Raw genomic sequence first — 27,924 nt, 5'->3', positions numbered from 1 at the left:
GCGCATCGGCCAAGGGTGGGGGGGTGGGATGCGGGGGCGGGGGTTGAAGGGGAAAGGTGGAGCATGAATCATGTAACCATGTTAAAAATGAATATTAATAAATGTTAAAAAAAAAAAAAAAAAAAAAAAAAAGAATGTCTGCCCTCAGATCCAGCCATACCACTGTTGGGTTTGTACCACAAAAAGATAGATAATAAGGAAAAAGACTTGTACAAAAATATTCACAGCTGAGTTCTTTGTGGTGGCAAAAAATTGGAAAATGAGGGGATGTCCATCGATTGGGGAATGGCTGAACAAACTGTGGTATCTGTTGGTGATGGAATACTATTGTGCTCAAAGGAATGATGAACTGGAGGAATTCCATGTGAACTGGAACAACCTCTAGGAACTGATATAGAGGGAAAGGAGCAGAGCCAGAAGAACATTGTACACAGAGACTAATACACTGTGGTAAAATCAAGTGTAATGGACTTCTCTGCTAGCAACAATGCAACGATCTAGGACAATCCAAAGGAACTTCTAAAAAAGAACACTATCCACATCCAGAGAAAGAACTGTGGAAGCAGAAATGCAGAAAAAAAAATATGATTCATCATGTGGTTCAAGGGGGATATGATTGGGGTTTTGGCATTAAAAGATCACTTTACTACAAATATGAATACTATGGAAATAGGTTCTGAACAATGATGTACATGTAACCTAGTAGAACTGCTTGTCCGCTCTGGGAGGAGGGAGGAAAGAGGGGTAGGAAAAATCATGAATCATGTAACCATGAAAATATATTCTAAATAATTATTTTTAAATTTTAAGAGAGGAAAAAAGAACAAACCATTTCAGTATTTTTTAAAAAAAGAGGAAAAAAAAGAAACCTGAGCTTGATAGAAGATGCCAGAATTTATGCTTTATTGGCATCGCCTTTGGCATAGCCACCTCCATGCCAGGAAAGGGAATGGGAACAGGATTTGGTTTTTTTCATTTTATTTTTTAAAATTCCTGAAATTTATTAACTTAGTACAGTTTTTTCCAAATACCATTTTTAATTTGATTTTTTAATTAACTAAAAATTAGTCTAATACAGTGGTTCCCAAACTTTTTTGCCCTACTGCCCCCTTTCCAGAAAAAATATTACTCAGCCCCCTGGAAATTAATTTTTTTTTAATTTTAATAGCAATTAATAGGAAAGATAAATGCACCTGTGGCCATCACCGCTCCCCTGGATCGCTGCAGCACCCACCAGGGGGCGGTGGCACCCACTTTGGGAATCACCGGACTAATAGATAATCAAATAACCACAATAAAAAATAATATATGACAAAGAGTTGTAATAGTGCTATGTGTGAAGCTCAAAGGAAAAAGCTGTTACAAAGCTTCACAAGAAAAGTGTCATTTTAGGGTGGATCGGGACTCAGTATAGGATGAAAAGGAGAGGGAACAATGTGAGCAAAAGCATGAAGACAGAAGAACAAAAGGTGTGTTTAGGAGCTGAAGAGTAGTCCAGTTAGAATGGGGTGTCTGATAGGAGTTATGTGTGATATGAGATAAGACTGGAAAAGGTAATGTAGCTTCTTCACTGTCAAACTAATGAGAATGAACTTTTTACACAAGGAAATACAGTCCCTGTGGATTTTTGAGCAAAGGAGGTGACATGAGCAGTATATGTATAAGTAGAGGCATAAAAAAAGATGGTGGGAAAGAAACTTACTAACCAGTTTAGCTTCCTTCTCAGTGAATTCTTTCTTTAGATCATCTTCAGTCTTTTTTAACTGATCTTTGACTATTTGTTGTTTCTTCTTTTCCTGTTCGAGAGTTGATTTCAAGGCATCCAATTTGCCCTGTAGTTCTAGTTTCTGTTGAATCAATAACTGTTTGGCATCTTTTAGATTTGTTATTTCCTGTCAGAAAAAAGAAACAGCACTAAAAATGGCAAAATACACTTACAAATTGCCTGTAATTAATAATTTAATAATAATAATAACAACATTTCACCCTATTCTAATCCCTCTCCTCAGTCCCCAAACAGAGGAAATCGTATTTTTCTAAGTTATAAAAACTTGGTAGATAAATAAAGACTATGCATCATGATCCAAAGCTATGCTTAAGGCAAGCTATTTCCAATTTTCTGTGATATAAAATGAAAAAAAAATGGCAGTCTAAAAAGAGTTATCCATTTAACCTCTAAAAGTAATATTTCTGGATTATCTGGAAGCCAACTTCCAAAGCAAAAAAAAGCAAAAAAGTTTCATCCCTTCCTACAGATGATCATAAATAAAATTCCTTCATTGAATCTTAACAGAACCTAAATTCTTAGGGTTGTCTTGTTTTTATTCTGTTGCTTACAGCTTATCTTTGGACAAGCCTATTTCTCTTTATTTTGATCCACTGTAAAATGAGGGGACTTGACTAGATGTCTCTAACTCCAGAGGTGCTACTTTTTCATGGTCTTTAGGAAATTTCAATAATTTCCTATTCTTTTAAAAGAACCTTAATTCCTATGTTTCTGCATTGACTTTTTAATTTCAAAGAAACATAAGTATTTAGATATTGAGCATTATCAAAGCAGTCTGGGTAAGTGTGGTATTTGTCCACAAAAACATGCCACATCAGAAAAGACATTCTAGCCAACTCACCTTTAGGCTTTCTTGCTTGCAGGACCCAAGTTCCTCACTCAGTTTGGCAATTTCTTTTTCCTGTCTACCCTTAATTTCTTGTATTTCCATCAATTTGGACTTTTCATTAGCTAGTTCTTTCTCTTTCAGGGACTAGGGAAAAGGAAATTAAGAAAAATTTAACTGAAATAGTCAATTCAATATCAAAAGATAATGCTAAATTTTTCTTATGAACAACTTTGTTTAACTTACAAGTATTTAATATACAACAAACTGAAACATCATAATATTTTTTTTAAATATGTCAATAAAACATAAAGGACAGATTGCAAAAAGACACTTGACTTTCCCATCAAAATACCTTTCCAAATGAAATATCTCTTATGCCAAGTTTCTTTCCCTTTTATGATTTCATAACAGGTCATTACTTTGGCTATAAAACCAAAAATAAGAAGTGTCTTTCTCATTTTGTATGAAAATATGTATTTCTCTGCCAAGAAAAGAACTAAAGATAAATGTTTCTACACAAATAACACACTTACCACAATGGTTTCATCATATATATTGTTATCAGGGGGCTAGAAACAAAGTAATATGAAGTCTAGCTAAAAACATTAGGAATGGGTATCCTGGAGAAGAGATGAAATGGAGTTAATACACATGAGAGATGTTCAAATATTTGAAGAGATTTAGGATGGATGAATAATCAAGCATCCTATAAACTCCAGAAGGTTGATAGACAGAAGTTATAGAGAAGGTTCAGGTTTAAAATAGGGAAGAATGAAAATTTAAATGATACAAAAATGACCTAGTTTTCCATAGTTGAAAGTGTTCACATACAGAAGGCTAGATGAGGGACATTGTAAAAGGGGTCCATATACTGAGTAAAACTGAAAGCCTCAAAGGTCTCTGTCCCTTTCAAATTTGAGGTCCAGGTTCAGGAGAGAAACACAGAAGAGTTACCTTGTCTTTTTGCATAGTCTGTAGTGTTTCCCTCTGCTCTTGTAACTGCTGCTCTTTTTTGGCCATATCTTGCTGCAAAGAAGTCTTGGCAACCTTAAGTTCTTGAATCATTTTATTCTGATTTCCAAGTTGGTTTCGGTTTGAAATCAAGTCCTCCTGAGCCAGAGAGAGCTTTTCTTCTACTGACTAAGAAAAAGAGAATTACAAATACTTGTTAATAAACATTTGTGAAAAATACAAATGCTTTCTACTAGGGAAGGAATCTTAAACACTTTAATCAAAACACATAAGAGAAAGAATTCTCAATAAGTCGGGTTGTTTTGCTTAATAAAAACAAAAGTGAGTCCTATAATGCTGTTTTTAAATTTTGAAAAGGAAGAAAATTATATTTTGAAATATACAGAATCAACCAAAAAGAGTTTATTGAGTACAAACAATATACTTGGCACTCTCATAGGTGCTTTGGGAGGAGGTATTTGATTTGGTCCTTGCCCTTGAGGAGTTTAAAATCAAGTAGGAGAGACAAAGGCAACATGAAATAGTGAGCATAGGAAAGCAACTAGTTTAAGAGCTAAATTGTGAGGTTCTGACTGAGTGCTGGAGAATTTAGAATAAACCCTAAAATGATAGAGTCTTTAACAGAAAGAGGAAAGTCCTTTGCAAAGTGATTGTATTACACATAAGTCAATACATGAGGAAAAGAAAAGAGAAGAGAAGAGAAGAGATCAGAACAGAACAGAACAGAAGAGAAGAGAACAGAACAGAAGAGAAGAAAAGAGGGAAGAAAGTGAGTGAATAAAGGCTAAAGGGAAAGAATGGAAAGGATTCTTTTCGAACCTTGGTTAAGGACCCAAGTGCTTGCTAAGTGGCTCTCATACAAAAATCTCCTTGCCAAAGAGATGTGGCCCTAGCATTAAGCAGGCTACCCCTCTAAGTGGGAATTGTATTGGCAAAGGGAGTATGAAACTATAGTTACTTAATCATTAGTCACTAGATATTCAAAAGATCAGTGTTAAGAAGCCAAATTGAGACAAATACATAAGACCAAAAGCCATTTCACAACAGGTAAGTAAGGGTTAAAGAATATGAATGTATAATTTTCAGAAGTAGACCTGTAAACTATTGAAAAACTGTAATCAAATCACTAATAAGAGAAATATAAATCAAAACAGGTGAGGTTTCCTATAATGTGAAGTAATTTCAAAGCAAAGATGACAAGGTAAAAATGATCAAAGTTGGAGACACTTCAGAAAGACAGGCATATAGTTTATAGAGCTAAGATTAAGTTCAATCGCTGCAGAAAAAAATTGTGGAATTATATAATTTAGTCATCTGACTGTTCATACCCTTTGACCCAAATATTCCACTGTTGGGCACATATGCCAAGGAATTCAAAGGCAGCAAGACTGATCTTACATAACAAAATATTTATAATTTATAACTTAAAACTTTTGGTAGCAAAAGCTGGAAATAATATAGGTACCCAGGTCTGAGAAATGGCTAATTAAATTGTTGTCACAGAATCACAGTTTTTGAGCTGAAATAACCTACCTCTTCATTTTATAGTTGAGGAAACTGATCTATGATCATAATGGAATGTCAGTAAGGGCAGAGACTGTTTTATATGGGTCTTGTACCCTGAGAACCAAGCATAGTAGGAACTTTATGAAATGCTTGTTGAAAGAATGGTGTCACAAAGAAGGATGAATGAATATGATGAATCTCAAGAAATGTGAGAGGATAAAAGATGCAAATCCATATGATCTCTGAGTTAAATCTGAGATTTGCTGTGATCATTTAAAAATTACTTACTTAGTCTATTCTAGAATCTTCCCTCCAAAAAAATCATCCTCATCAAACTATTTATTATACAGAAATATACCTAACCCTCAACATTTTAAAGTAAATCTTTGTAAGAGGTTTCCTTCTCTTTTCTAAAAAAGTAACTTTGCCTTATGTCTGATGGTAGGAGACTGAAAAGGGATGATACTTGGATTCTCAGAATTTATTTTAAACTTCAATAGTTACCTTTCTCTGAACCTTATCATGTAAATAATCCAAAGCATAATGCTCATAAGTAAAACTAGAAATGAGATTTATCTAACAACAAAACAGAATCTAACACATCCCATGAAGTCAATTAAAAAATGATAGTTCATAGATATTCCAGCAGGTGGTGCTAGAAACACAGCTCAATTCTGACTTTCTTAATTCCAAAGATCATGTGGGTCCAACTAACAACGAAGATTATGAGATCTGCTCATTTCCCTGAAACAGAAGGAAACCTTGATGGCTGGGAGTACCTTTGTGTGAAGCAGCATAATCTGACTTTGGCTGGCTTGTTTCTCATCAGACTCTACCCGTAAGGCACTACTTCACTTTTTTTTTTCCCTAACAAAATGCAAAAATAAAATATGGAAATTATCTACCTTATACTTTCTCAAAAAGCATTCCAGGGGAACAGCTGGGTAGCTCAGTGGATTGAGAGCCAGACCTAGAGACAGGAGGTCCTGGTTCAAATCTGGCCTCAGACACTTCCCAGCTGTGTGACCCTGGACAAGTCACTTGACTCCCATTGCCCACATTGCCTACCCCTTACCATTCTTTTGCCTTGGAATCAAAACACAGTATTGATTCTAAGACAGAAGGTGAGGGTTTAAAAAAAAAACAAACAAACATTCTAGTTACTTTAAAACCTGAAGTAATTGGGTTTCTTTTTTTAACCCTTACTTTCCATCTTAGAATCAAGACTAAATACAGATTCTAAGGAAGAAGAGTGGTAAGGACTAGACAACTGGGTTTAAGTGACTTGCCTATGGTCACACTGCTAGGAAGTATCCAGATTTGACACCAGATCCTCCCATCTCTGGGTCTGGCTCTTTATCCACTGAGCCACCTAGCTGTCCCAGTAACTATATTTTGTAAATAAAAGTCACATATAAAGGGGCAGAGAGAGGACTGGAATGGCTGTCAGACAGACTTGAATCTGAATTTTAACTCAGGCTTTTACTAGGCGAATGTTGTGGTCCAATGCCCAGTGATCCTATGGACCACAGCATCCATGAGGTTTTCTTAACAAAGGTACTAGAAGCCGTAGGCGGGGAGGCTGGTCAGTGAGTGGGGGGCCGAGGAGAGGAGTGGCCACAGCGCCCTGGCTCAACAGAAGAACCTTGAAGGCTACACGAGATCTGCGAATCTCCTGAATTAAGTTGACAAAAATCTAATGAAGAGAAGGTCTGAATTCATGCTTATGGTAGTAGGAGAATCTGGACTGGGGAAGTCAATGTTAATCAATTCATTATTCCTAACAGACATATTCTTCACAGTATCCAGGGCCTTCGCAAAGAATTGAAAAGGCTGTACAGGTGGAACAATCGAAGGAGGCGTGCAGATGCTGCTCACAATAGTGGATACACCTGATTAGATGATGCAGCGGCCTATAGTAATTACTGACAACCTGGTAGTGACAACATTGACAGTAAATTTGAGGGTTATCTGAACACAGAACCTCAGGTGAACAGATGGCAGATGCCAGACAGGAGGGTGCAATGTTGTTTCTATTTCACTGCCCCTTCAGGACATGGCCTCAAGCCGATGGACACTGAGTTCATGACACGTTTGCACGATAAGGGGAACATCATCTCCCCAACGCCAAAGCAGACACACTAGCCCCAAAAGAGTACCAGCATTTAAGAAGAAAAAAATGAAGGAAATTCAAGAGCATAAAATGAAATGAAGAATAAAATAAGCTTTTCAAAAAGATAAAGGGCAGTTTGCCTCTTGCTGTGTTTGATAGTAAATCTATCATTGAAGTTAATGACAAAAAGGTCCAAGGGAAGGCAGTATCCTTGAGGTGTTACAGAAGTTGAAAATGGTGATCATTGTGATTTCACAATTCTAAGAAATATGTTGATAAGAACTCACATGCAGGATATGAAGGACATGATGAACAAAATGTACTATGAGAACTATAGGAGCTGAAAGCTGGCAGCCGTGATGTATAACAGTAAGGACAACAACAAGAAAAAAGGACAGCTGACCAAGAGCCCTCTGGCCAAAATGGAGGAAAAAAGAAGGGAGCACATAGTGAAGATGAAGAAGATGGAGATGGAGCAAGTGTATGAGATGAAGGTCAAAGAAAAGGTGCAAAAGCTCAAGGACTTGGAAGCTAAGCTGCAGCAGTATCATGAGCAAATGAGCTTGGTATGAATGAGCCAGGGCAGTTAGAAAATTGCCTTTATAAGGAACAGATCTGAACTACTGGGTTTCAGTTTGGAGATATTGGGCAAGGGTGGAATAGGGGCTTAGGCACAGCTTATTCATTCATTACTCACAAACCAACTTCAACTACAGAGTCATCCAACTGTATCCATCAATCTCAGTTCTCTGACTTATTATCAATAAGAACTACCCAAAGAAAATCCATCATCAACAGGGTCAACCTTGAGCTAGGGCTGGGCCACCCAGGCCTGGCCAAGCTGCCAGCCATACAAAGATCCTTGATCAATAATCATCATCTGAAGATCCAACAAGTAGCTATCAACTTAGATTAATTTAGGAAATCCTATTTCCCACTTTCCCTCATCTACCCTGTTTTTCTCCCTCTTCCCTGAACTCTACAACAAGTAAATTATATTTTAAAGAAGCCAGCTTTACTTGCCTGTGATTCTCAAAAGTTCCAGTGAGAGGCTTCAGTTGTCAGAGTCCTGTGACAGCCAGGGAAAGGGTTTTACCTTTAGTATTATCATCATCAAAGATTTAAGAGTAATCCGCAGTCAGAACAAGTTGATTAACTAATTCGTTTGATAGACCTAACATCCTGGTCTACTAGCTTGTCAGTTAAGGGAATATAGCTATCTCCCTCAACTTATTAGGGCTTCAGTTAGAACAAGGGTCAGCTGTGTTCCCCAATCAGCTGATTCCTCAAGTTCAGACTGCTAGCCCTAAAAACAACTGTTTGCTATCTTGGGATTAAAAACAACTGTTTGCTATCTTGGGATAGGAGTAAGAAGATTCCACACATTCTCCTACAGTACCAACTATATTTGGGTTGACCTTTTGGGATTACTATTTTATCTAGGTGACCCATTAGGATCTTATAGCCTTAACTCATTACATCAATCTCCAATTAATTCCATCACAACTTCCAAGATTTACATAACAAAGCCCAGCACAAAGCATGAGAAGCAGCACCAGTCTGAGATCAAAGCCAACTGGGAAGCCCAGCAGAGGATCTTGAAGCAACAGAATGCTTCCAGAACTTTGGAAAAGAACATGAAGAAAGGGAAGATTTTTTTAAACCCATTTCTTGACCACCACCAGTTACATATTAGGTGCCAATATGCCAGCCTGGATACCAGTGTTTGTTGGATCCGTTTGGCCAATTATGCACCATTTGTATCCATAATGATGAATCTAACAGCATGACTTTTTTGAGGGGATGTGGGGGATTGTTGATGGAGATTATCATGCCTTGAATTGCCTACCAGTTTCGTGTACATCTCTAAATACCTTTCCAATTTTTTCTTTTGTCTTTAGTGCAAGAGAACATTTTACTGATGTACAATCATGTTCTGGTGGTTTGATTGTTTACAGGATATTCCAAAATAAAAGGACTCTGGAAGGCTTGTGTGGAGGATAAATAGCCACACTGATACAAACTCTGCCTCTCTATTAGAATTCTACCTCTAAAGATCCCTCCTCTGGGCAGCATCCATAGATGAGAAAGTGACCTAGTCTAACACGCAGCTGACCCTCTTTTTTTGACACTTCCATTGTTTAAAAGTACACATGGGGGGAAAAATCTAAGCTTACAGTGCACCTAAAGCTTTTTCTAAAAGCCCTTGTTTTGGATTCTTTAAAACAATATTCTATTTTTTTCTTTCTAGGTCTTTTCACTGATTATCCCCCCAAACTAGGAATGAACTCCCTTCCCTATCTCTCAAAGGCCCTAGTTTCTTCCAAAGCTCACTCCAAATTCCACCTTTCCTGACCCCTTAGGCTACTGATATCAACTGTCTCCCTGAAATAACATCAAACTTATCTGAATATAATTAAAGGCATATGAGTTATCTTGGGAACTGTTTCAGTCTTTGTATCCCCAGTACTTGACAAACAGTATGCACTTACATCATTGGCAGTTGTCACACAAATCAAATTTGTTTCCATATTATATATTTCCAATTAAAATTTTAGTAGATACCAAGCAATTTTAAAATTGTACATGTTCTAAAACCACCTGTCAACTGGGAATTGGATCTTAAATAAAATTAATATCAATTTCTATGGATATTGAACATCAGACTTCTAGCAGAGATATTCAATATCTCTGGTAAATAACTCCCCCCAGTTTGTATCTTTTAAGTATATTGAATTCATTTTTGTAAAACCTTAATTTTATATCACTGACATCATCTTTTGTGCTTTATTTCTTTTGTTATTAATATTTTTATTTTTTATTGTTTTTCTAATACTGAACTATCCTTACCTTTCTATTTCCTACCAGGGACCCACAATCATGTAAAATATTCACCTAAAAAGCACATAGAACCTTTTTTAAAAAAAAAATATATTTTCCTAATTACATGTAACAATTTCCATATTTTTCCAAAATTATAAGTTCTAAATTGTCTCCCTCCAAGAGATAGTAAACAATGTGATCTGGGTTATAGATGTATTATCAGGCAAAACATACTTCCATATTGGTCACTACTGAAAGAGATACTCATATAAAACCAAAACCCTAAAATAAAAACACAAACTAAAGTAAAAAATTGTATGCTTTCATCTGCATTCCAACTTCAATAGTTCTTTCTCTGAAGGTGGATAGCATTCTTTGTCACAAGTCCTTCAGAATTAGGACTTTCCTTAAACCAACAAATGATGACATTTCATAATAGAATGGCAAAAGCAGCCTAAATAAATATATTTGCAAATGAATATTTCTTTAAGACTGAATTCAGAGGGCAGCTGGGTGACTCAATGAATTAAGAGTTGGGCCTAGAGACAGGAGGTCTCAAGTTCAAATCTGGCCTCAGACACTTCCCAGCTGTGTGACCCTGGGCAAGTCACTTAACTCCTAAAGCCTAGCCTTACTGCTCTTCTGCCTTGGAACCAATACACAGTATTATTGATTCTAAGACAAAATGTAAGAGCTTAAAGAAAAAAGGCTATATTGTATCATTAGCTCCAATTACATATAACAGAATTTACTTATGCATGCTTCTATAACCACACTATTCTTTATTATGGTGACTTGTATATTTGTGTTTTCTACCATACTAAATTCTAAGAATTTTGAAGGAGATGCCTGTATCTTAGTTGTTTTATTTCTTCTTGATGAGTCTGAACAATCATGCTTTGCATATTTTTAAGCAACTGACATGTCATTAAGAGAAAAAAACACTTTAAAATTTTTCAAAATTTAAATACAAGTCAAATGGCAAGGAGGTGACACAATGGATAGAACACCAAGCCTGAAGTTGTGAAGATCCTAGTTCAAATCTGACTTCAGATACTTCCTAGCTGTGTGAACCTGGACAAATCACTTAATCCCATTTACCTAGCCTTTGCCCTATTGCCTCAAAGAATTGTTACTAAGACAGAAAATAAGGGTTTCGAACAAACAAACAAAAAACCTAGTAATTTCTTTTCATAAGCACTCAAGAGTTCTTCTTATATATAAATCAATATTACTTTTTCCCCCAAACAACATTCTCTTCCTAATTTCCCATTTGTTGAAGGTACCACTATCTTCTTGGTCCCCAAGTTTCAGAACTTTGAAATAACTCTTGACCTCTCAATCTTCCACACTCTCTCCCCAGATGTAATAACTTGCCAAGATTTGTAGATTCTACTTCCACAACATCTCTCCCATTCATGGCCTCCTTTCCCCTCACAGGACAGCCTCCACCTTTCATCTGGATTGTTACAATGCCTTCCTGAAAGGTCTCCTCTCAGGCTTCTCTGGCTCCAATTCTGCCTCCATCTAGCTGCCAGAATGATTCCTAAAGCACAGATGTGACTGTGGCCTTCCCCTTAAAAAAAAGCTCCGATGGTTCTCTATTGCCTGTAGGATGTATGATCCAAGCCTGTGGCATTTAAAGGATTTTGTAAACAGTTCTGACCTACCTTCACCACTTTATTTAGATGTTTCTCCACTCTGTATTCCAACTAAATTAGCCCACCCTCTCTTCCTCTACCCAAAGGTCCACATCTTCCATCTCTGGACCTTGAATCCATCTGCAATGTGCTACCCCTGCAAGTCTCCCCTTGGGAATGAATCCCTGGTTTTCTTTAAAGATCAATTCAATTGTCGGCTCCTACATAAAGCCCTTTCTGAACTCTGGAGCTATTAGATCCCACCCCAATAAATAAACAAATAAATTCATTCTCTCTCTCTCATTCTCTCTCTCTCTCTCTCTCTCTCTCTCTCTCTCTCTCTCTCACACACACACACACACACACACACACACACACACACACACACACACATAGATATCTGCATTGGCCTTATCTATATTTTGTATTTCACTATAAACACATACATATTTGTTTCCCTCAACAGAATGTAAGTTCTCTCTCCTGGCCTAGCAGAGGATAAGGAACTTAATAAATGCTTGCTCACTGCACAAATATCTGCTGAATTCACAGCTCAGCATACCTTGAGATCTTGTCTTGTTGCTAGCAGCTCCGACTCTTTCCCATAAAAGTCAGACTGAAGCTGTTTGAGGTTTTCCTGACTCTTTTCATACATGCTCTGTAATGCCGAGATTTTGTCTCTCTCTGCTGCAAGGTCCTGGGATGACAGTGTTATCTGCTGCTGTAGTTTGGTCTCAAGCTCTGTCTGAAACACACAAGTGGTGGCTTAACAATTACATATTGGAAAATAGCAAAAGAACTATAAAACGAGAAGCTGGACTTATTCAGAGACTAATTTGTGTTCTATTCTATTACACTGGGAGTATATCTGAGAAAAGAGCAGGCTGTAGCTTTAGGTACTAAAATTCTTTTTCTTTCAAAAAAAGAATTTAAGTTTTGACCATAATTTTAGCACACTGGTGAAAAAACTACAAAGTCAAAGAAGCCATATTCCCACTTAATTTTTTAAAGTGATGAGCAAAAATACCAACATTAAACAAAACAAAAAACCTACTTCAGCAATTAATTTTCATACAACCTAAGTAATTTGAAAATGTATTGACTGCGTATAGTCAGAGAACCTGAGTTCAAAATGTCCCTTCTGAACTTACTCCTATGCCCTAGGGAAGTCAGTCTGATCTCCTTGGACCTTGGTGTCCTCATCTGCAAAGATCACTATCCAACTATGATTCTGGGTGGTCCAAGGAGCTGGTTTATGATGACAGATGTAAAGACTAGTCTTCTATGAGAGACTAATAAAATTATCTGTTACAGAGCAGAAACTAGAGTTAATTTGGAATATTGCTGTGAGCCCAAGTGTGGAAAATGTTATTCTGGAAAAAAAGTTTTTTTAACACCTTTTTTGTTTCAAGATAACCTTTTGGAAGTCTGGTAAAGCCCATGGATCCCTTCTCAGAATGTCTTTGGAAGCATAAAATAAAATATATGTGAGTACAAAGAAAACCAGAAGTTCATGAAAATAAAGATGTAATTTTTTTTTCACTCTTTATGGGCTCCCTTAATAAACCCCGGCTTAAACTATCTCAGGCAAATGACAACTTCGCCATAGGCTATCCCACAAACTCCCTAAAAATGTTAGATGCAACATGATCCACTCATGTTATACTTTAGCTCTGTCTTTATTTTGTTTGATACTCAGAGGAGATATAGACCAATGTGGGGGGCATCATCTTCCTATGGGATGTTTTTGTGTTTTTGGAAATAACTGTTAAATTGTGCTTTGAAACTAATTCTCTTCATTATGCTAAAATACCTTTGATTTTTTCTCACTGATTTTGTTTTCCAGTCCTTTAAATTATACAATATTTGTGGCTCTTAGCAGAATCCATTCCCAAGTTCTCCACAAAGATGCTAAAATTGTCCCAGCATAAGAGAACCGTAACAACATAGCATAATATAACTAACCATAACAACAGAACTACCTCATAGTTCCTGCATTCTATACTTACTTTTATATATTACAGGATTGTTCATTTTTTAAATTTAGGGCCATGTTTCTGGCATACCATCAGCTTATAAATTCCCTGTATTTCATAACATTTTCATATAAAGCTTATATTTTTTCCCAAAGTATATCTACCTTTCTATACTTGTCCTTACTGAGTTGCCATCTGTGTTTTTATCTTTTTTTCTAATTTCCCAAGGTCATTTTAAACTTGATTTTTTTTATACAAAGGCCGACTATTCTATTTCCCTGCCCCAGGCAGAATCATCTCTTATAAGGTTAATAAACAGGCTATTTATTCCATCATCCAGTTCAATGAGGAATGCGTGAGCTACCAGTAAGAAATATTCTCCTTAATTTCAAAATCCTGGACCAGACTATCCAGTAAACAAACTTATACCCATTAGCCAAAGTCTTGAAAGAAATGTCTGAAAACTTCTAAACTCAAGAAAAAAAGATTGAAAAAATCAGTGAGGATATGGCACATCAAGAGGGGAAACATCTAAAGACACCTCTGTACTAGATGTTTTAAAGACTGTGATTCAAAAATAAGATTTCAAAACCTAAATTAAAACACACATTGGATAAGGATATTCTGTCTTTTGTCACCATTCACATATATAATATAAAAAAGTGGTTTTGTTTTGATTTCATGCCACTGAATTCTTTCTAGATAAAACTGTATCATGTTTCTAAGTACTCATATTGCTAATCTAGTGTCTACCTACAAAAAGTATACATACAAATCAAAACAGCTCCATCACCAGAGTGGGGAGAAACACTAACTTTTTCAGTTAAGAAGATATCCTAAATAAATCTCTCCTTCAGGATAAAGATGGTTTTCAGTCCATACATGATAGAGTACATAGAAGAACAAAAAGGAGAGAAAAAATAAAGTCTGCAGTGGTGCCTAGAAATAAACTTAAAAGGGGCAGCTGGGTAGCTCACTGGACTAAGAACCAGGTCTAGAGGCAGAAGATCCTAGGTTCAAATCTAGCCTCAGATACTTCCTCCTACTTGTGTGACCCTGGGCAAGTCACTTAATCCCCATTGCTTGGCCCTTGCCACTCTTCTGCCTTAGAACTCATATGTAGTATTGATTCTAAGATGGAAGGTAAAGGTTTAAAAAAATAAAAGTTAAAGTAAAGTTAAAAAAAAGAACAGAAATAAACTTAAAACAGGTCACAAAACTAATGCTTCTTATGGTTACACTTAAAATAGAAAACAATGGTTTTTTTCTAATTCTATGAAACTTGATGCTACTGATATTTTCAAATGTTATTTCATTTATGAGCTTAATTTTTGTTATTTTCACTAAGAGCACTGCATTTCTAAAAATTCTCAATTTCTAACATACTAACATAATCTAATATTGCTTTAGATAGAATTAAAGTCAATAAAATGACTTTTTCTGGATGCAAAGAGTTATGGCAAGAGAAAAGGTTAAATCAGAGAGTCCCAGTTCTTTAAGAGTTTAAACAGAATCCAAGAGAGATAGAAGTAACAGAAATATAAGACAAAGGGCTTTAGGATAAATACACACATAAAATGGAAAAGAAAATTAATGCTACCTGATATTGGTGGGTGGATAAGTCTTTGTAGAATTAGTGGTACTTAACCAGGAAGGAGATAAATAGAATTTCAAAAGGCAGAGATGGAAAGGCTTATACTCCAGACATAATGAAAGTAGAAAGCCAAAGGATAGGGAGAAATAGATAGAGAGAGGCAGATAGGTTCAAGAAAGAGAAAGTAGTCCATTCAACCTGGAAGGTAGTATGAAGAAGGGCTGAAACTATAATGGAGAGAGTTTGAAGGCCATGCTAAGAAGAATATACTTTATTGTATAAGTAATGGAAAGCCATTACAATTTCTAAACAGCAGAAGGACTTGATCAGCAGTGTGCATAAGGGAAATGACTTTGGCATTGTTAGGATGGAATGAAGGAGGGAGAAAGTGAAATGGAAAAATTAGCTAGAAAACTCTAATATAACTGTCTAGATGTAAGGTACCAAGGGACTGAATTAAGGTAGTGGTGGTGGAAACGAAAAGTGAAAACACAAGAAATATTATAAAAGTATACTTAAAAGTATAACTATAAAAGCAAAGCTCAAGAGATTGTATATGACACAAAGGAGAGGTAATGAAATAAAGATGTTCCTAAATACCAAGCATAGATGGCTAGAAAACAGTATTACTAGCAGTACTAAAGAAATCAAAAGAAAAGCAGTTTTGGGTAGGAAAATGAAGAGTTTGGTTAAGACCCAGAAGAGCAGTCTACTCAGAAGCCAGATCTCCACTGAAGGAAGAACTAAATCTGTGGGAATGGAAGTGATTAATAAGGAAGAAAAGAAAGAGGATTAAGTATTAACTCTAAGGAAGGCCTATAATAAAGGAATGAGAAGATCATTCAAGGAAAGACAGTCAGAGAGGCAGAAAAGGGAAGAGCAGTAATGGATCCAAGGCAAGAGAAGACTATCAAGAAAAAGAGTTCAAAAGTGAGGGCTAAGAAAAGGCCACTGGATTTGGCAATTAGACAGCCTGACAGCCTTTAAGAAAAGTTTCAGTGAAGCAGAAGAATAAGAGAGATTATGAGAGCTGATAGAGGGATTGAGTAGTGAAAAAGTGGAGAAAGTGAGTTTTAAATTGCTCTTTCAAGGAGAGAGGCAGATAAAGGGGCAACAATCACAAAAGTGGGTTGTTGAAGGTATTTTTTTTTTAAACCCTTACCTTCTGTCTTGGAGTCAATACTGTGTATTGGCTCCAAGGCAGAAGAGTGGTAAGGGTGGGCAATGGGGGTCAAGCGACTTGCCCAGGGTCCCACAGCTGGGAAGTGTCTGAGGCCAGATTTGAACCTAGGACCTTCCGTCTCTAGGCCTGGCTCTCATCCACTGAGCTACCCAGCTGCCCCCTGAAGGTATTTTTAAGAAAGGATTTACCTGAGTATGTTTGAAGGAGAAAAGGAAGGATCAGGAAGACAGAATCACTGAAAAAAACAAGAGAGTTATGGAGATTTTTGGTTCTCCAAAGTCCCCAATGTGTTAAATTAAATGGGAGAAGGATTATCTTTGGCAAAGAAGAAAGCCATGTCTTCCTCAGAGAAGAGGGAACTCATATCTGATGGGCTCAATCTTAACCTTAAAGAATTAGTTTATCTGCTCAAAGTAAGGAGGGGTTTGGAAACTCAAGGAGAATGGACAAAATCTTAGGCAGTCACTTTTAGGAATATAACAGTGAAATAGTAAGAAATTAAAGTTATAAACAGGTGGTACAGTGACAGGTATGAAGCTGGGAAGACTTGGGTTTAAATCTTGCCTCAGACACTTCTTAGCTATGTGTCTGTTGGAAATGCATTTAATTCAAAAGAAAAAAAAGAAGGGAGGGAGGGAGCAAGGAATGAAGGAGAGAGAAAGAGTAGAGAAAGAAGGAAGACAGAAACATTGGAAGAAGAAATGAAATCTTTTCTAAGGAATAGTCTACATATAGATAAAAGGAAAGAAGGAAAGAAAAGAAAAGAAAAAGAAAGAAAGAAATTTGAAAATTATTTGAGCATCAATAAAGCTGAAGTTAAATAACATGAATCTTTCACAGATTGAAACAATATGGTTTCATGGCATTTCCTAGTTATGATCAACTATGGGACAGATCATGCAATTTTGGGCTGAGAAAGCACATGGGGAAGGCAGCACTAAAGTTAATTATTGATTAGGAGAAGTCAAAAGACTGAAGATTCTACTAGGAAAGCAAAAAATGGGTTCAGTTAGGAATTATATAGAAAAAGAAACAAGAGGAAGTTGTGATGAAATGAAAGAATTTCGAAGGTACTACTTTACAAATAATAATAGCTAACATATAGCATCTACTATGTGCTAGACATTGGGCTAAATGCTTTACAAATATTATTTCATTGAATCCTCACAACCACCCTGGGAGGCAGGTGCTGTTATTATCCCAAATTAACAGATGAGGCAAAGAGGTTAAAAAGACTTGTCCAAGGTGGGCAGCTGGGTAGCTCAGTGGATTGAAAGTCAGGCCTAGAGATGAGAGGTCCTGGGTTCAAATCTGGCCTCAGACACTTCCTAGCTTCATGACCCTGGGCAAGTCACTTAACTCTCATTACTGTGTACTGGCTCCAAGACAGAAAGTAAAGTTTAAAAAAAAAAAGCTGAACAGCTCACTGATGTGGAAATCATCATTTTGCTTATGTTATGCTAAATGCTGCATTATTTTAAATGAAGAACAAATTAAAACAGTATCAGACCTTCTGGGAGAGGGTAATTTTTATTTCTTCTTGGAGTCCTTCAGTCTGCTTCTTTCTCTGCTCAAGCAACTGCTTTAGTGAATTTAATTTCCCCTGAAGTTGTTGCTCCTCTTTTTCCTTTTCTTTTAAATCATTTTGAGCATGCAAGATTTGTTCCTGTGTAGAACTGAGATCCAACTTCAACTGCTGAGTGGCCTAGGAAGGGAAGATAGCATCAGCAACTTTATCAAATGATCCAGGATCATTCATTTATTACAGAAACACATAAATCTAACTTTCATCATTATCTCTCAAACTAGAGAAGTCATCCTATGTCCTGATATCTCTCTGTTGAAAATAGCTTGAAAATGTAAAGGCTTTATTTACATCCTTTTATAATTCCTGCTGTAAAAGAAAAAGAAAATCTTACCTCCTTCTCCTTTTCAAATAACTTCTTCAGTTCATTCTTTTCCTTTACAGAACTTTCAGTTTGTACTTGAAGTTGATGTTTTAATTCCTTGCAAGTCTTTTCCTATAAAATTGGAACTATATTACCCAAGAAGCATTAAAAAAAACTGTTTAGGGCCTCTGTAAATATTTCAAGATATGAAGTAGTAGGCCATGGTGGAAACTATTAAATTATCCCCACAATTCTCATTCTCTCTCTCTCTCTCTCTCTCTCTCTCTCTCTCTCTCTCTCTCTCTCTCTCTCTCTCACACACACACACACACACACACACACACACACACATATAAAAAACAACTTATTTTGCAATGAAAGGGAAAACCTAATGATAATAATGATGAGAAGTAGCATTTATATAGCACTTTGCTATATAAGGTTTCCAAAGCAATTGACATGGTCACTGAGGGCTTCAGTAAGTGGCCGGCCTCACCGGAAGAGAGAACAGAGGATTTGGAGTTAGAAAGGACCATGGAGGTCATCTAGTCCCTCTCCCTCATTTTAGAGACTCAGGGAAAGAGAATGTCCTCTGTGTGGTTATATGTGTAGTCACAGAACAAGCCACACTTTCTGATTCCAGTTCCTGAGACATTTCTACTATAGACACAAAGGCTCCCTCTTGGATGGAGGAGATTATGTAAAAGAATTCTAGAAAAGTAAGGTTGGAGTCAAACAGTGGAGGGCTAGAGATGCCAGTCTAGAAAGTTTCTATTTTTTCCTAGGGGCAAAAGAAGCTCCTAAAGGTTTTTTGTTTTTTTTTAAACCCTTACCTTCCGTCTTGGAGTCAGTACTGTGTATTGGCTCCAAGGCAGAAGAGTGGTAAGGGTGGGCAATGGGGGTCAAGTGACTTGCCCAGGGTCACACAGCTGGGAAGTGTCTGAGGCCGGATTTGAACCCAGGACCTCCCATCTGAAGGCCTGACTCTCAATCCACTGAGCTACCCAGCTGCCCCCTCCTAAAGGTTTTTAAGAAAAAGCCATAAGATTATCAAGTCTATATCTAAGGAAGATTAATTTTGGCAACTGGACAAGCAGGTTGGAATGGAGAAACTGGAGACCCCTTGGGAAGCTGTTATAGGCAAATAGTGACTCAGACTGGGCTAGGATGGTGACCATTATTGGTAAAAAAAAAATGAATCTGAAATATAGTAGGGACATGAAATGTGAGAGAAAAGGAAGAGCCAAAGCCATAGACCTTCTGAAGTCAGGAGTGGGAGGAATGGGAAGGGAGATTTTGAGCTTAAAGTGAACGTCTTTCTGTGGCGAGTGTGATGGTGACTCGATCAGGGAAGAAGAAACAGATTGCCATGCTATTACCAAGGGAGGGCCAGCTGAGATTACAGATTAGGACTCAGTAATGGGCCCAGTAGGCACATTGCAGAAACTCCTTCCAGAAGCATTCTGGCAATCCAGGAGTAGGACTGCTGGGATTTAAACCCAGGTTTTTGTCTCCAAATCTCAATACAAAGTGCTTCCTATCTGCTTTGGCAAAAAATAAAATAAAATAAAATAAAATAAAGTCTATCTGTCTTATAATTTTATTTTCAGAAAATAAAATTGCCTAATCACTTCCTAATTTGTTTTATTTTGCTAGTAATAAAATTGTTATATCCAATGTAATGTTTTACTGTTTTCATCTAGATCTATTTCCTCCTACTTTATTCTCAAATATAGAAAACAACTAGTTATGAACCCCTCAAAAAGCTTTCAAAGAAAACAATGAATCCCCATTCCCTGTACCTCTGGCCCTCAAAAGGGAATTAAATGGAAACAAAAAAGAATACAATAATGTATTGAATAAATGCTCTAAAATAATTACATGAAATATAAAACAAGCATGATTTCCTAGAAAAGTAAACAAGCATAACTAACCAATTCTGCTAAAGCTGTTTTTCCACTCTGCCTTTCCTTTTCGATTACATTCTTTGTGTCTTTCAGAGACTCTGAGGTTTTCAATAATTTATCTTTGGTCGTAGAAAGTTCCTTTACTAAGCTGTCCCTCTCTTTCTTCACTTGCTGTAAATCTGTCAGTGCTACTTGAACCTTGCTGTCCAGTTCCTTATGTCGATTCTCTGCATCTTGATGTAATTTCTGAAGTTCTTGCTTAAGACCTGCTTTTTCTTCTTCATTTTTAGAAAGCATTTGGGTTGCATGTTCAAAGGCATCAGATTTTTTCCGTAGATCCAAATGGGCATTGGAGACACTAAATGTTTTGTAAAAAAAAAGTTCAAAACTCTTACAAGCCAATAGCAACAACATATGAGTATATTATCTGCAATTTTTTTTTGTAGTTCATAAGTAAAAATAATTTAATGGTATAATTTTATAGGATAACAGCTGGAAGGGACTTTAGGAAGTCAAATAATCTAAATTCCTTACTTGACAGAGAAGGGACCTGAGATTCAAAGAAGTTACATGACTCACCCCAGGTCCCAAAGCAAGTGACAGATCCAAGCCTAGGATCCAGGTCTCCTGACATACAGACAATGCTCTTTCCATCAAGTTTTTTCATGTGCCTGACAGGGAAATCTCTCCTTCTGCTAGTCCCTAAGCAATATAGGGGGGCTTTGCTACTTTCCTTTTTATTTCAAAGCATGAAATGTGTCATATTGAACAGGTTTGGAATATCAACACAACACCCAGACCTACAAAAGTGAAGAAAAACTGTTTCTTTCTATAGTGGGGCAGGAAAAAGTTTTTCCCAACAGTATGTTCTAGAACCAAGAGACAACTTCCGAATTAATGACATACACACTCTCTAATTTTAAGAGTTTTAAAAGATTCTCTGACAATATAAAGATGAACATACAGCATTTCAACATCTCATAAACTAAATGGCATGAACTAGTTAAACTAAAACTGGGATCACTCAGCAATGGAAAAACTACTAAATTTTCTAGGAAATGAAGAAAAGTTTTTGTTTTTGGCTACCTGGTTAATATTACTTTGGGCCCATATGAAAGCCTATGGCAGACAGTAAATCTGCCTCTATCTCTTTCATGAGGTAGATGGCCACTGAGCTAGCACTTTGAATGCTCAAATTCCATAAGAGTGTGCGCATATGTACATGCACACGTACAGCATTTTCAGTGTAGTTTATAATCATAATAAATTCTAAAACACTTTAATAAAAGGATATTCTCATTATTATGAAAGATATATTAGCAACATGCTCAAAGCTAACATACTTAACCCTTTCTAACTTTTCATATCTTGGACATATCCTTACAATACCACCTATTCTTTCTTTCATAAAGACTTGGGAAAATAGAGAAATTGAGCATGTGCAAGATGAGAAATAGTAAAATATTAGATTTCACTGATTACCTAGTGGTTCTCATAGTAACTGGATTTATTGTGTTCCACTATACTCCTACAACTAGAATCTTTTTTAGCACAAACGAAATTCTAAAATAGTTAAAATGCCTGCCAAGTCATCCTGAAGAGCCAGGGTCATGTTATGTTTCCTCTGCACACCCCTTAACTTTGCCACAGATTCTGCATGGCCCTAACTAACGAGAGGAATAGATCGACAGTGACCAAAGGGACTGAAACAGAACTATTAACTGAAAATCGGTGCCAAGCGGTACTTAGAGGGAGCCGCTGTGTCCTGGTTTCTTAGGCTCCCTTTGTTTTCTGTTCCCCAGGATGTAGCTGTATGTGCCAGGTCAGTCATTATTTACAGCAGTCTGTGCCTTTGCCAACAGAAAAATCACTGCCCCACTGGCTTCTTTGTGTGCCCCCTCCTTGGGGCTGTGTTCCCCAAGCAGCCCCTCCATTTGGTAATTTGACAGTGTTTTACTCAAATTGGTGAGCAATTCAGGGAAATTGCTTTACCCTGGTCAACCAGAAAGAAGACTCTTTAAAAAAAAAGTGCTAGATGACCCAAATAGATATTTTTCTTACCCTTTCCAAAAGAAGTAAAATAGCTTTAGCGGATTATGGTATATTTAATTTCCATTTCAAGTGAACATTTCTATATATAGGCTCAACATGTTTAATGTAAACATTTAATATAGATGAAATGTCAACAATAAGAAACCATCAGAGAAATATCAAAATAAATAATATCCACTTTGAAAATATGTTAGCTTACACTTCTCTCTCAGCTTCCAGCTGTTGACTCAGCTCTGCAACTCGGAGATTTAATTCTGCATTCTCCTGCCTTTGCTCTTGGAGATCATGTGTAATTTGTTCTTTACTTGCTTTAATTTCAAGAATATCATTGTCCAGTTTCTACAAAACAAAAAAATCCAACTTTAGTGGCCATTTTAGATTAAAAACTGAAGTCTGAAACCTTAAAGAATTTCCTGTTACATAGAGTCCACAAAAACATTTACATATCACTTTTGTTTTTGTGGAAGTGAGCAGGCCTATGATATCATCAGTGTGGAGAACTTGTGTAAAAATATCCCCTCCACTGATGTAGATCAGCAATTCATTCTTGTAGAGCTATTTGGAGCACTAAAGGATTGAATGATCTGTTCACAACCAGTAAAAGTCAGAGGTAGAACTTAAACTTACTTCTTTCTGACTCCAATTAATCATGTCACCTTTTAAATAGAAATTAAAAATTCAAAACAAAGAAAAAATTAAATTTTATATTTAAAATTAAATATCCTTCAGAATAAAAAATTACATTCTCAGTTTAATTATTTACACATAATTATGCAACCTATTCTAGTTATTGTAGTCATTTATTTGTTGGAACTATTAAGATCACTTTCTTCCAGAGAAAGAACTATTGGAGTCATCTTTCACATCAGTATATTTATGGTTTTGTTTTGGAGTTTCGGTTACAAATGAGTGTGGTCTTATAACAATAAATATGTGTGTGTGGGTTTTGCATGATGATAAATTTTTTTTAGATACTGTTCTTATTAAAAATCACTCTTTCTACTTACAAGACAAGGAATACAGGACTACTTAAGGTATTGTTTGAATAACTATGCATTTTTTTTGAAGTTAGAAGAAAAGGAAAAAGCTGTGAAAAAAGTTTTACAATATCTCTGATAGAGGTCTTATTTTTCAAATACATAGAGAAATGAGTCATATTTATAAGAATATAAATCATTCCCCAATGGATAAATGGTCAAAGGACACAAATAGATAGTTTTAGATGAAGAAATCAAGGCTACATATATAATCACATGAAAAATGCTCTAAATTACTCTTGGTTAGAGAAATGCACATTTAAGAAACTCTGAGGTACCACCTCACACCTAACAGATTGGCTAATATCACAAGAAAAGGAAAATACTACTGGTGGAGTTGTGACCTAATCTAACTATTCTGGAGAGTGATCTAAAGCTATGCCCAAAGGGCTTTAAAATTGTACATACCCTTTAATCCAGCAATACCACTACGGGTCTGTATCCCAAAGAGATTTTTTAAAAAGAGAAAAGGATCTGTTTGTACAAAAATATTTATAACAGTTCTTTTTTTTTTTTTTAACATTTTTAAACCCTTAACTTCTGTGTATTGGCTCCAAGGCAGAAGAGTGGTAAGGGTGGGCAATGGGGGTCAAGTGACTTGCCCAGGGTCACACAGCTGGGAAGTGTCTGAGGCCAGATTTGAACCCAGGACATCCCGTCTCTAGGCCTGGCTCTCAGTCCATTGAGCTACCCAGCTGCCCCCCCAACAGTTCTTTTTGTGGTAGCAAAGAACTGGAAATTAAGGAGATGTCCATCAATTGGGGAATGGCTGGTCAAATTATGGTCTATGATTACAGTAGACACATTCTAATACACAGTTCTATATTTGCTAAATATACAGATAATTTTGATATCTGCACATATAACCACAACTATATAGTGTCCCAAAAATCTTAGTGCAGTTTTAAGCATAAAAAATCATGTTTTTTAATAGCTTAAAACTAAAAGCACTAAAGCTTTTGCATTACCCTAAATATGATTGTTTAAAACATTCAGGAAAGAAAAAGAATTTTCTTAAAACTAGTTTATACAACCAAATTTAATTTTAAAAACACCAACTATAAAAAACTGTAGCAATATTTCCTAGAATTATTAACTATATCTCATTTGACTTTAGAAGTACACTGATGAGATTACAAAACCACACAAACTCAAGGTTAAGAAGAAAATTATTTTTCCCAGTCCAACTCAAGTAGAAACTTCTTAGCTATAAGGTCTCTAAAGAGGTTAAACAGTCTGTACCAGAAGACCACCAGCGATAAGAAATTTAGTACTTTTGGACAGAGACCATTTTATCTACTTTGGGACAACTCTTATTGATAGGATCAAAAATAAAAAATTTTTTTGCAACTTCCACCTAATTCTGCCCTCTGAAACCAAACAGAATAAGTCTAATCACTCTTCCAAATGGCAGCCCTAAGACTTCTTTTTTCTAGCTTCAACATTCTCAGTTTTGTCTTCTAGTCCCGTTGCCATCCTAGTTGCTTTCTTATAAATCAGTCCTAGTTTGCTCAAACTGAATATAGGACCTACTTTACACAACTGAATCAATTGATTTTCATTCACTTCTCTGAGGATGTGATTGTTCTAGAGCAGAGAATCCTTAGAACACTGTTCAACTTGGACATTGTGGTTCCCTGCTCAAGGCAACTCAGAATTCCATTTTCTTTTTTGATACTAAATCATACACTATCAATTCATATTAAGTTTAAAATCAACTCAAATCTTTCTCAAATCAACTGTTATCTTGCTACACATGAGCTTTTTTGCATAATTGAGCAGCTTAGTTTTGAGCTCAAATATAGGGCTTTATATTTACTTATGCTGCTTTATTTTAATCTACCAAGATCTTTTGGTTCCTTATAGTCTATCTTCTAACATGGCAGCTATCTCTCCTAGTTATCATTTGAAAATCGAAACCTGCCATCCATGACTACATCTAAATTTTGAACTAAAAATATTGAACAGACTGACAAATTTATGGAACTCTTCACTTGAGACCTCTTTATAAGCTATCTCTATAAGACATCAACAGCCATTAAGACCCTGATAAAATGAAACACTCTGAGAAAATACTCTGAATTACAAGTTAACCAGAAAATTCCTGTTTTTCTTTGATGATTCATGAATTTTTAGTATCTCAGGGTAATTACTCATAATAATGATTTCCATTTTATTCAACTATGGATTAGAATGTGTAGTGATTAAGAGGAATGTTTATAACAAAAATATTTTTAAGTATGCTTTATAATAATGGATTCACTTTATTACAAACCTTTACTTGCCCCTCTAATTCTTCAGCTCTCTGTTCATAAGAGAGCTTTTTCTCTTTTAATTCCTTAATGGAGGCTTCCAGCTGGGTACAGTGTTCTTGCTTGTCATGTAGCTGGGCAGTTACTTCATCCAACTGATTACTGATTTTATTGAACTCCTATAAAAGAGACAATTTAAGAGTTTGGACCAAGGTTTAGATTATGTAAAACTGATCAGTGTAATTAAATAATCAGCACTTCCAGGTTCCATGCTTTAATCAGTGAGGGAACACCAACTCAGATTACAGCCCCAATCCTTGTACTTTCATGTTCCCATGTTGCTGTGGCTTTAAAAATGTATGTTGTGACATAAATATATAATTTGACAAAATAAGTGTGACAAAAATGTATAGCCTTAAGTAACCGGCTTGTGGTCTAAAGACTGGACAATGAGACTGGGTTACACAAAAAGAGCATTTGCAACAATTTTTTGATTTAAAAAGTACTTTTCAGGGAAAAATTACTTTAGGAATCACAATGATTAGGTTAAGGAAAATAAAAGTATACTTTAATACTTTAAGAATATGGGCTTTCTATAGTATGGATAACAGCAGTTCTATGCCTTAATGCAGTATTTTTCAAAGTGTGATTTGGGGAACCCCTGGGAAAACCATAAGGTCAAAATTATTTTCACAACAATACTAACATTTTAATTTCTTAAATGACAAATATCTATATCCATATCTATCTAAAAACCTGCATAAACAAAAGTGGCTAAGGTTTTGCTCTGTCATTGATTCCACTCCCAGAAGATGCTCTGCAGCTTCGACAAGCCTATCAAAGAATGCTGCTGGATTTCCCCCTACTTCTTGCCTTATCTTTTCAAACTTTTACCATGTATCTGGTCTCTTTGCATGGATCTTCATAGCTTTGATCAACAATTGCATAACCTGTCCCAAATATCTAAAATTATCAACAGAATTTAGTTCAATTTGTTCTGTATTCGAGGGCCACGATACTAAGTCAGGATTTCTAATGGTTTTGTCGATAAACTGGGCTTTCCCCCCTCTTAGTGAACAATTCGTTCATCAAAATGTCCACATCCTTAAAAGTCTAGATCAAACAATTTCGCTGCCCTTTTGAATGCTTTTATGATCCTATGGGATTCATTAAAATACGTTGGCATTCATTTTTTTATCGACTCAAGATCTCCTGCTGTGAATGGCTTGTGAGCTCTAACATGGACAATTCCTGTGTCTGGCTGTAAATAAATTACATCTCTTAATGGAAATAGGGATACAGCATCATTGCCTGGTTCCTTATTCTCTTGTTCAACTGGTGCTATTGTCTGGGTCTCATTATTATTTTGCTTTCCTAATTTATTTTGCTTTGCCTCGGTTTCCCCATTTTGTTGTTTTAAATGTTGTTGTGTCTGCTCTTTTGTCTTGTCATGACAAGAGCCTTGAGTTCATTTTCCTTCTGGGCTAGACCTCCATTCACCATTAACTTTAGTAGGGCATTACCAATTGTGCAATAAGTCTGGTAAACTGAGCATCCCCAAAACAATATTACTGATACATATGACATCATTCTTGCAAATGTTAAGAGTTATTAACTTCATACTGCCATACAGATTCAGTAGAAAATAAAAGTTTTCTGGTATTTCTACCAGAAACATGTTATAAAATTGGACCAGGCACTGGTATAAGAGTGGCAGTACTTTCATGGCTGTTGTTGTTGTTGTTGTTTGTTTTGTATTGTATTGTATTTCTTAAGTTAGAGTGATAAAAAAATTGTTTTGGTATTGGCCCTTTAAATTTTCCAAACCTTACAGGTATCCAACTGGTTGATTGACGGGTCTGTTGCTAGGCAGATTTTACTTGTTGGAAGAAAAAAAAAGTTTTCAAAATGGCCACCGCCTACTGTCTTTCAGGCTTTTGTAGGCCCAACTTGCCACCAAACCCAGAAAAGGTTTGTTTTCACCAGATTCTTTCTGTTTTTGGCTCACCCACTGAAACAGAGTATGGGAACTGGTAGAAGTAAATAGGTTTGTCTTGGAGGTTTGGACCAGTGCTGAACCCAACTGTAGTTTACAACAGCCTCTGGGCCCGGACGTTAGGCATCACCTTCAGTGGGAGCACAGTGTGGCTGCTTCCTCAATGGTATAAAGTACAAACAGGAACTTTGTTTATTTCTTAAACACAGGATGGGTGGGGGAGCAGGGCGAGAGTCCCTAGACCTCAGCATCTCTTTTCTCCTCCCAATCAGACTGGCCCATAAAGGTCTCTTCGGCCCCCAACAGAGTTGGGGCTTCACTATCTATTCTCTCTACCTAAAGGAAATCTAGTTACCTAAATCCTGACTA

At 36.3% G+C, this 27,924-nt stretch overlaps 1 protein-coding gene and 1 pseudogene across 1 annotated transcript in view; one reads left to right on the top strand and one right to left on the bottom strand.

The window, feature by feature from the left end:
• The window catches only part of EEA1 (early endosome antigen 1), a 113,952-nt gene that overhangs the window by 19,125 nt on the left and 66,903 nt on the right, over positions 1-27,924 (bottom strand). Inside the window, exons 16-24 of the mRNA XM_044679166.1 lie at positions 25,583-25,738; positions 22,470-22,609; positions 20,246-20,576; positions 18,342-18,443; positions 17,933-18,127; positions 12,232-12,414; positions 3,570-3,755; positions 2,628-2,759; positions 1,707-1,892 (exon numbers count right to left, since the gene is read on the bottom strand). Coding sequence (XP_044535101.1) covers positions 1,707-1,892; positions 2,628-2,759; positions 3,570-3,755; positions 12,232-12,414; positions 17,933-18,127; positions 18,342-18,443; positions 20,246-20,576; positions 22,470-22,609; positions 25,583-25,738 — 1,611 coding nt within the window. The remainder of the gene's footprint in view (positions 1-1,706; positions 1,893-2,627; positions 2,760-3,569; positions 3,756-12,231; positions 12,415-17,932; positions 18,128-18,341; positions 18,444-20,245; positions 20,577-22,469; positions 22,610-25,582; positions 25,739-27,924) is intronic.
• On the top strand, positions 6,700-8,996 carry LOC123249231 (annotated as a pseudogene).

This window comes from Gracilinanus agilis, chromosome 5 (genome assembly GCF_016433145.1).
Source record: "Gracilinanus agilis isolate LMUSP501 chromosome 5, AgileGrace, whole genome shotgun sequence".
Classification (NCBI taxonomy): domain Eukaryota; kingdom Metazoa; phylum Chordata; class Mammalia; order Didelphimorphia; family Didelphidae; genus Gracilinanus; species Gracilinanus agilis.
This window is presented reverse-complemented; position numbering and strand designations above follow the sequence as displayed.